This window comes from Neophocaena asiaeorientalis, unplaced genomic scaffold (genome assembly GCF_003031525.2).
Source record: "Neophocaena asiaeorientalis asiaeorientalis breed wild unplaced genomic scaffold, Neophocaena_asiaeorientalis_V1.1 scaffold134, whole genome shotgun sequence".
NCBI lineage: Eukaryota > Metazoa > Chordata > Mammalia > Artiodactyla > Phocoenidae > Neophocaena > Neophocaena asiaeorientalis.
The window spans coordinates 15927066-15937842 of record NW_020185339.1 but is presented as its reverse complement, the minus strand read 5'-3'; the positions used below and the strand labels follow the sequence as shown (position 1 = coordinate 15937842).

Below are 10777 nucleotides of genomic sequence, written 5' to 3'. Positions count from 1 at the left end.
TTTTACTCTGCCGTCTTCCACACCTACTCTGTACTTTTATTGAATTTATTCCTAAGTATTTTATTGTTGATCCTATGAGAATATAATTGTTTTCTTTTTTTTAATTGGAGTACAATTGCTTTACAATGTTGTTTCTGCTGTACAATGAAGTGAATCAGCTATACGTATACATATATCCCCTCCCTCTTGGACCTCCCTCCCACCCTACCCCCATCCCACCTGACTAGGTCATCACAGAGCACCAGGCTGAGCTTCCTGTGCTTTATAGAATATGTGTTTTCTTTATATTTGGTTTGTTCATTGCTACAGTATATTCAATTGATTTTTGTATATTGATCTTATATCTTGCTAAACTCATATTAGTTTTAATAGGTTTTTTAGTGGATTCCTTAAGGTTTTTGTATACACAAGATTGTATCATCTGCAAGTAAAGTTTTACTTCTTCCTTTCCAATCTAGTTGCCTTTTATTTCACTTCCTTGTCATACTGTTAAATAGAAGTGGCAAGAATGGACACCCTGCCTTGTTCCTGTGAATTTACAAAGCCTGCTAGGCAATCTGCAAAAATGAAAACGTTGGGACTATAAGGTAATAGTTTTTTTTAAGATAGCATGATGAAAATTTATAATTTTAATAGTTTCTGAAAATGTATTTTATAGAATACATATAATGTTCTCAGGGTAGATGTGATCCTTGAGTTAAGATCAAGCTTTGTCACCTAAAGTAAATGTACCATTAGTCTTGGAGGTGTTCCTGTTTTAGCGTCTTCACATATGTGTCACATCTCTTCTCATGAGAGTACTGGAATGTAGATATGACCTTCAGTATTATAGGTGGGGAAACTGACTCACAGTAATTAAATTTTATGCCACCACTGAGTGAGTACCAGAGCTGGACTTCAAGTCCAGATCGAATTTCAAAACCTAAGCTCTTCCTGCCCTTCCATGTTCCTTTTCAAGTTTATGGCAAAATCTTGCCCCTGTAGAAAATTATGTAACTATAGGTATTGTGTAGGGCTCAGTCTAGAACACTAAAATATATTCAAAGCACCAAAAAAAAAAAAAAGTTTTTCTTTTGGCTTTTTAAAATCACTGTTTATTCCATTTGGGAGAGGGTTTTTTTTTCCATACAAATATTTGCAACAATTTTTAATTCCCCAAAACCATACATAGACGATAAATACCATGCTATTAAAGTATTAAATTTGTACAAAAATACTTTACAGTTTAATACTTGTTTGTTACAAATAAAAATACATATTTCAGTGACTCCCCTCCTCATCTTTTTTTTTTCCTTAACATGATTCTGCTTTATACTTTCTTGCCCTGGCAGTTCTGAACTATGATTGAAATAATATATTTCTTTGCACAAAAAAGAAAGGTGAACTTTTTCCTTAAACAAAGGACACAGTGTTCAAATGCTTTACCTAAGCAGTTGTTTGAATTATTGACCAAAATAAAAATGTTTGGAAAATAATTGTTTCAGTATGGAGATTCTACAATTAATATACAGATCTATTGTTTTTATATTCACCAAATAACAGTTATTAGTGTAACTATTCAAAATATCTGAACAAATGAAAACAGTTGCTGACAAACATTAAAAGCAACTGTCACAATTTATTGCTTTGAGGGATGGTAATAATTGGCAATGCATTTTGTGAAAAATGTATTTACAATTTCGGTAAGTGGCATGGCTCAGAACAAAAGACAGTCCAGTGTCATTTTTAAGTACATGTGCTGTACACCCCTCAATATAATCAGTTTTCTCAATATAATCAGTTTTCAAAACATGTCTGTCAAGCAGTATGAGTTTGATTTGCCTATCAATCAAGATAAACCTCATTTTAATAGACTCTTCATTCTCAAATTCTTAGTCTTGAATTTTAAAAATAAGATAACTAATTCTCAGTGTTGCTAAACACCCTAATTCATTATCAGAGATTTTTCAGCTATTAAAAATGTGTCCTTAAAAAAAAAAACAGGTCACAAGACATATCCTGTTTGATAATTTGTTGCATAGGGAATAGCATACATCTTAGTTAAAATCATTCCTATACTTGGGCAAAACATTTACCACCACCTATTATGGTTGTCTACGTGCATCATTGCTGAAACGTTGTAAGATGATTTTATACCTGTACCCCTCCCATAGCAGCAGTCCCAGCAGTTCACCAAACTAGCTCTCCTAGTACAGCCAGCTTCATGAAAAGCCTTGTTGGTTAAATTCTCGCATGAATGACTTTGTAGTAAGAAACTGATTTCAAAGTGAATTAAGGAAATTATCATAGAGAACATTTTCAAACAGATATTTCTCTTTTTAAAAAGGAACAGGAAGATGGACCTGTAAAAAATTTCCTCTGATGTTAATTGTAGAGAGGGGTGGCCTACTTGTTTTCCTTTTTCGCTACCCTTGGTCTTGGCAGGGGATTGCCTGTCATATACCATAGTGATCACCAACAAAGAAACCTCTTCACTTGAAAGGGGAAGTGAACATGAGCCATGAGATTTAAAAGACCCCTGTGCTTGCAGTTAATGCCACGTGATTATCTGTGCTTCAAATGTCACAGAAATCTTAAAGGGATTTTTTTTTTTTTTTTTAGCACCATGTAGATATTGTCTTTTGTCCTGCTTTGTAAAAAGCATCGCTATAATGTATTAGTGGGTTCTCGTATCTCCAAATTACCACCGTGGCTCGACTGCTGGAAAAAAGCACTGTTCTGTTCACTCCATTCTCCTCCTGGTAGAGTCTGCTCTATGGACTTCTGTGAAGCCAGGGGGTTTCTACTAATAACCAGGTCCAGCTTATTACCAGATTCTGCTATGAGGGGTACAACAAGGCAGCAGTCAAAGTCTCTCGTTCGGACATGATTAACCTGAAAGGTCAAGAAGCGCCATTTTGAATTATCGTTATAGACATAAGATGATTCCCAAAACCCAGAGTAACATTTCAGACATAACAGGTTGATTGATTAAAGTCTTGAAAGTGCTTAAATGAGCACTCTGTACAGAGCGGTCTATCCTGGCCCTGACCACACTATAACATGGGTATTGGCTTACTTTACTCTCTGCTACTAAATTGTAAGGCCCTTGAGAGCAGGGAACAGGGACACATCCCAATGTCCCCATGCTGAGCAGATCGCCTTATTCATGGCAGGTGCTCCAAGTGCCAAATATTATCCCTAATTTACAGATGAGGAAAGTAAGGCACATAGTGGTTAAGAGATTTGCCTGAGATCAGAACTTGGCAAGTGGTCCAGCTAGGATGCTGGTGAGTGGTCCAGCGAGGATGTAATCTCAGGCAGTCTGGATGATTCCAAAGCTCGTGCTCTTGACCATGATACTGAACTACCTCTCTCGGTCATGAGCCCACCCCCTCCTCAGCTTACACATGGGTTCATCTTCTTTCATGTTTCCTTATTTTTTTTTTAACATCTTTATTGGAGTATAATTGCTTTACATCGTTGTGTTAGTTTCTGCTGTGTAACAAAGTGAATCAGCTATACGTATACTTATATCCCCGTATCCCCTCCCTCTTGTGTCTCCCTCCCACCCTCCCTATCCCTCCCCTCTAGGTGGTAACAAAGCACCGAGCTGATCTCCCTGTGCTATGCGGCTGCTTCCCACTAGCTATCTATTTTACATTTGGTAGTGTATATATGTCCATGCCACTCTCACTTCATCCCAGCTTACCCTTCCCCTTCCCTGTGTCCTTAAATCCATTCTCTACGTCTGCATCTTATTCCTGTCTGCCCCTAGGTTCTTCAGAACCATTTGTTTTTTTAGATTCCATATATATGTTAGCATACAGTATTTGTTTTTCTCTTTCTTCACTCTGTATGAGATTATGTTTCCTTATTCTTTTCCCCCTAAAAGTTTAAAGAATCATACATGCTGCTTCCATTCCTTGACTTTTCACTCTCTCCCCAGTCTTCTCGGTCTGGGACCTGACCCTTATATATTATATAAATGACCCAATTGTCCAACACAGGAATGGTGTCTTGAGTTCTCATCCCTTTTGGCCTTTACCTACTCATCCTTAAAACTCCTTCCTGGGCTCTTATGACACCACCTTGTTTTGACCTTTTTACCATTTTAACTGCTCACTTTCAGTCCTTTCCTGCCTTTACTTCTTCCTGTCCTTTAAATTTTGTTTTTCTTAGAATTCTGTCTTTAGTTCTCTTCTCTTCCTTACTAGAAATCCACCATAGGCAACTTTATCCAAGTCCATGCCTTCAGTATCCCAGATCTTTACTTTTGGCTGTAACATCTGTCCTGAGCAACAAATGCAAGCTGCCGGCTGCCTCACAGACTGCTCTGCCAGGATGCACTGAAGGCATTAAAGACTCAGGTCTGGTACACGTGTCTTACCCTTACCTACCTGGTCGTCTTTCCTGTGATCCTCCCCTTCACCCTACACCAATCCACCTATGATATAATTGTAGTCTTTCTAAATTATAAAATATGTCATTATTCTGCTTAGAAAATTAATATACCTCCAGAATAAAGTCCAAGAGCTTTATCTTGGCTTTCAAGGCCCTTCACAATGTGAGTCCAGTCTACTTTTATAGCCTCATCTTCCATAAAAGTAAGTATAGCTCTAATTTATAGATTAGGAAGACAGGTCAAATAACTTGTCCATAGTTATTTATTCAGCAAATACTAGAGTATCTATGGAAAATAAACGTGTTCCTTACTCTTAGGACAAGAGTAATTGCTATATTGCCATGGTAAAAAGATCACCAGAATTGGTTTTAAAACTATCTAATCAATCAATGACAACTTGCTCAGTGAACACGTGTCTGAAAGCCAGCCAATCAGTGCAGCCTCATGCTTTGAAAGGCAACTGTTTAGGGACAGACTCAATCCACTTGAACATACTTTCAAGACTGATGGCAACCCTCTCCTCTTCCTGCAAAATGCTCTTTCTAAAAACTGTACGTAAGATTAGGAATTTGCTTTGCTCAGTGAAACTATACCTGACCACCATCGTACTCCTAGTACTTAATAGTAAACAAGGTTCAGCTTTTGGGTTTTAGACATTGTGTGAGATACTGATATCGATCACTGTATAATGGGAAATGGGAGAATAAGGTACTAGCCCTGTTCTCAAGAAGTTTAGAATCTGCTGGGGAATATATACAGGGAAACAGGCCGTTTCAGTAACCGGTAAATTCTACTAAAGGAAAAAGTGCCTATCCTCTATAGGAGGGGCCTCTAATCTCGTCTTGAGGCAAAGGAGGATGGGTGGACACTGATCAAATACAAGTTCCCAATTAATTTCTAAATAAAATTCCATCTGAGGTCTTACCTGTAAGAGCCTATCATAGGGCTTTAGGCCACCAAGATCTCCTGGCCCAGCTGGGCGAATATTTTTGACATATACTCCTTTCTCCAGCAAGCCATCTGCTACACTGAACCCAAAGTCCTCCATGTCAGAGCCCTTGTACAAGGTCACCTGGAAAATGAGAAAATGTGAAGGGGGTATTTAGGTAGGTTGAGGACTTTTGCTTGTGAAATTTCTTGATGAACCATCTTTTCAAACTAATTTCAATATAATAGATTTGTAATAGATTAGGCAGCTCCCCCCAATCTTGAAGCTTTTTCCATTCTCTAGGAACAGCCTTGGAATTTGCCAAGTCCCACCCAGACCTGGAAAAGGAGGAGAAATGCTGGAGAGTTCTGGTCTCTTTTTGTTTTTTTACTTGCAGTCATCAGGTGTATATAGGTGAGAAGTTCCCAAGGGCAGGTTCACTTCTCCTGGAGCAACCCCTAGGTGTTGGGAGAAGCTGGGGTTAGCCCTTTGCAGCTGGATATCAGGATTAGGCCAAAGGCCTTTCCTTCCTGTTCACTGTGCCTGGTGCTGTGTTCGGTGCTCAGCATATCCTCTGCCTTTGAGCAAGAGCCAGGAAGTCCACCATTTTATTTTCTGTAGTATCCCAGTCAGTGTTTCAGTACTGTGGGCAAGAAATGTCTTAAAAGGGAGAGCAGCCAAGACAGCAGAGTAGAAAGGTCCTGAGCTCACCTCCTCTTACGAGCAAATCACACCTACCTGCAGAACAACGATAGATGAAAAAGACTGGAACCTACCAGGAAACATGTTCTACAATGAAAGGCAAAGAGGGAACCACAAGATGGAACCACCAGTAGACTCGTGATGTAATCAAATCCCATACGTCCCGGGTGGGCGATCCACAAACTGGAGAATAATTATACTGCAGAGGTTCTCCTCCAGGAGTGAGAGTTCTGAGCCCCACAGTCAGGCTCCCCAGCCCAGGGCTCCTGCACCAGGGAAATGAGCCCCCATAGCATTGGCTTTGAAGGCCAGTGGAGCTTAAATGCAGGAGCCCCATGGGACTGGGGTAAACAGAGACTTCACTCTTAAAGGGCACACACAAAATCTCATGCACACCAGGACCCAGGGCAAAAGAAGCAATTTGATAGGAGCCTGGGCCAGACCTGCCTGTTGGTCTTGGAAAGTCTCCTGGAGAGGTGGGAGGTGGCTGTGGCTCACCCTGGGGACACAGACACTGGTGGCAGACATATTGGGGAACATTCAGCCACATGAACACTACTGGTGGCTGACACATTGGATCGTTAGCACCAAGACCTGGCTCCACCCTACAGCCTGCAGGCTCCAGTGCTGCGAAGCCTCAGGCCAAACAACTAACTGGGCAGGGACACAGCCCCACCCATCAGCGGACAGGCTGCCTAACCACTTCCTGAGCCCACAGCCACCTCTGGACTCATGCCAAGACAGGGCCCTGCCCGCCAGAGGGCCAAGACCCAGCTCCACCCACCAGTGGGTAGGCTTGAGCTCTTCTCTCCAGGAAGCCTGCACTAGCCTCGTGATCAGCCTCACCAACCAGGCGACAGACACCAGAAGCTACAGTCCCACAATGCAGGCTGGACGCTACCCCAGGGCCAGCTGAGGCCCGGCCCGCCCCACTAGCAGGCCAATGCAAACTTCTGGACACCAGAGACCCCATACCCAGCTCTATTAGGAAACCACCACCCCCACCAACCAATGATCTGAAACGAGTTCTGGGATCCCTGGGCCATGCAAACAGACTCCAGGAACCATCTCTGCCTGCCAGTAGTCCAGCACTAACCCCAGGATCCGGCTTCACTTGCCAGTGGGTGGGCAACAGCCCCAGAGTCTTTGGGACCCTGTTCCTGCCCACCAGTAAGCCAGCACTACCCCTGAGGCCTACTAGGGTTGCACAACCTTGTCACCTTGCCTGGTGACAAGGCCCCACTAAACAGTACCAGCAGCATCTGCACAAGGCAGGGTCTAGCAACCAGCCAAGCCCACCAGACTGCCCACACACTCAGCCTACCACAAAGAAGGACCCATGCAGCCCTCTTAGGGGGAACCCCTAGAGCATATAGCTTGGGTGATGAAAGGGGAGTACACTGCTGGGATGCATAGGATACCTCCTACAAAGGGCCACTTCTCCAAGGTTGAGAAATGTAATTAACCTCCCACAGACATAAAAACACAAACAGTAACTCAGACAAAATAAGGTGGCAGAGGACTAATGTTCCAGACCAAGGAACAAGATAAAACTCCAGAAGAACTAAATGAAATGGAGATAGGCGATCTACTCGAGAAAGAGTTCAGAGTAATAGTCATAAAGATGATCAAAGAACTCAGGAGAAGAATAGATGCACAGAGTGAGAAGTTAAAAGTTTTAAACAAAGAATTAGAAAATATAAAGAATGACCAGAGGTTAAGTATACAATAACTAAAATGAAAAACTCACTAGAAGGAATTAATAATAGACTAAATGATTCAGAAGAACAGATCAGTGAGCTGGAAGACAAGAGTAGCAGAAATCAGTGCTGCTGAATAGAAAAAAGATAAAGAATGAAAAGAAGTGGGGACAGTTTAAGACACCTCTGGGGCAATATCAAGCATATTAATATTTGCATTATAGGGGGTCCCAGAAGGAGAAGAGAGAAAGGGCCCAAGAAAATATTTGAAGAGATAATAGCTGAAAACGTCTCTAACCTGGTAAAGGAAACAGGTACCCAAGTCTACAAAGCACAGAGTCCCATACAGGATTAATCCAAAGAGGAACAATACCAAGATACACTGTAATCAAAATGACAAAAATTAAAGAGAATACTCAAAGCAGCAAGGGAAAAGCAACAAATAACATACAAGGGAACTCCCATAGCCTATCAGCTGATTTTTCAGCAGAAACTGAAGGACAGAAGGGAGTGGCACGATATATTCAAAGTGACGAAAGGGAAAAAACCTACAACCAAGAATACTTTACGCATAAAGGCTCTCATTTAGATTTGATAGAGAAATAAAAAGCTTTACAGACAAGCAAAAGCTAAAACAATTCAGCACCACCAAACCAGCTTTAAAACAAATGTTAAAGCAACTTCTCTAGGCAGAAAAAATAAAGGGTCACAACTAGAAACAAAATTACAGGAGGAAAAAGCTCACCAGTGAAGGCAAACATACAGCAAAGGTAGGAAATCATCCACACACAAAGTCAGTAGAGAGGTTAAAGACAAAAGTAGTACTGTCACCTGTATGCACAATAAGCAGGTAAGGGATACATAAAACAATTTGATGTAAAATACAATATCAAAAACAGAAATCATGAGGGGAGGAGAATACAAATGCAGGGTATTTAAAATGCTTTTGAAATTAAGAGATCAGCAACATAAAACAATCAGGTATGTATACAGACTGTTATATAGAAACATGGTAACCACAAACCAAAAATCTATAATAGATACACACACAAAAAAGAAAAAGAAACCCAAAATAACACTAACAATAGTCATCAAATCATAAGAGAAAAGGAGGAGGGAAGACCTATGAAAACAAATCCGAAACAATTAACAAAATGGCAATAAGAACATACATAGTGATAATTAACTTAAATGTAAATGGACTAAATGCTCCAACCAGAAGAAGCAGACTGCCTGAAATGGATACAAAAAAACTACACCTGTATATATGCTGCCTACAAGAGACTCGCTTTAGATCTAAAGACACATACAGACCAGAAGTGAGAGGATGGTAAAAGGCATTCCATGCAAACAAAAAATCAGAAGCAAGCTGGAGTAGCATACTTAGATAAAATAAACTTTAAAGACTGTTACAAGAGACAAAGAAGGACACTACAAAATGATCAAGGAATAAATCCAAGAATAAGATATAACAATTATAAATATATATGCATGCAACACAGGAGCACCTCAATATATAAGGGAAATATTTAACAGACATAAAAGGAGAAATCGACAGTAACAATAATAGTAGGAGACTTTAACACCCCATTTTCATCAATGGACAGATCATCCAGACAGAAAATCAATAAGGAAACACAGGCCTTAAATAACACATTAGACCACATGGACTTAATTGATATATATACAGCATTCCATCCGAAAGCACAAAATACACATTCTTTTCGAGTGTGCGTGGAATATTCTCCAGGATAGATCACATGCTAGGCCACAAAACGAGTCTCCATAAATTTAAGAAAGCTGAAATCACATCAAGCATCTTTTCCAACCACAATGCCACGAGACTAGAAATCACCTACAAGAAAAAAGAATTGCAAAAACTGCAAACACATGGAGGCTAAACAATATGCTACTAAACCAATGGATCACTGAAAGAGGAAATCAAAAAATACCTAGAGACAAATGAAAATGAAAACATGATGATCCAAAACCTATGGGATACAGCAAAAGCTTATAGTGATACAAGCTCAGGAAACAAGAAAAATCTCAAATAAACAACCTAACCTTACACCTAAAGCAATTACAAAAAGAAGAACAAACAGAACCTGTAGTAGAAGGAAAGAAAGCATAAAGAGCAGAACAGAAATAAATGAAAAAGACTAAAAAAAATAGAAAAGATCAATGAAACTAAAAGCTGGTTCTTTGAAAAAATAAACAAAATTGATAAGCCTTTTGCCAGACTCATCAAGAAAGAAAGGGAGGGACTTCCCTGGTGGCACAGTGGTTAAGACTCCACGCTCCCAACGCAGGGTGTCTGGGTTTGATCCCTGGTCTGGGAACTAGAGCCCACATACATGCCACAACTAAGAGTTTGCATGCCACAACCAAGAAGCAGGTGAGCCGCAACTAAGGAACCCACTTGCTGCAACTAAGGAGCCAGTGAGCCACACCTAAGGAGCCCTTGAGCTGCAACTAAGGAACCCACCTGCAGTAACTAGGGAGCCCACTTGCTGCAACTAGGGAGCCTGCCTGCTGCAACTAAGACCCAACACAAGCAAATAAATATAAAATAAAAAAATAAATATTAAAAAAATACACAGCACCAAAAATAAAAATAAAGAAAGGGAGAAGGCTCAAATCAAAACAAGAATGAAAAAGAAGTTACAACTGACACCAAAGAAATACAAAGGATATTAAGAGATTACAATGAGAAACTATACAGCAATAAAATGGACAACCTAGGAGCAATGGACAAATTCTTAGAAAGGTACAATCTCCCAAAACTGAACCAGGAAGAAACAGCAAATATGAACAGACCAATTACCAGTACTGAAATTGAATCAGTAATTTAAAAACTCCCAAAACAAACAAAAGTCCAAGACCAGATGGTTTCATTGGTGAATTCTACCAAACATTTAGAGAATAGTTAACACTTATCCTTCTGAAACTATTCCAAAAAATTGCAGAGGAAGGAACACTTCAAACACATTCCATGAGGCCACCATCACCCTGATATCAAAAGATATCACAAAAAAAACAAACTACAGACCAATATCACTGATG

The 10777-nt window shown here is 40.1% G+C and overlaps 1 protein-coding gene across 2 annotated transcripts in view; it reads right to left on the bottom strand.

Moving 5' to 3' along the window:
- Positions 1-223: 223 nt before the first annotated feature.
- The window catches only part of GRIP1 (glutamate receptor interacting protein 1), a 203486-nt gene continuing 192932 nt past the window's right edge, over positions 224-10777 (bottom strand). For both annotated transcript variants that reach the window (XM_024737136.1, XM_024737137.1), the window contains 2 exons: positions 5310-5456; positions 224-2874 (listed from right to left, as the gene is read on the bottom strand). In XM_024737136.1, the coding sequence (XP_024592904.1) occupies positions 2647-2874; positions 5310-5456 (375 nt within the window). In that variant the 3' untranslated portion in view covers positions 224-2646. The remainder of the gene's footprint in view (positions 2875-5309; positions 5457-10777) is intronic.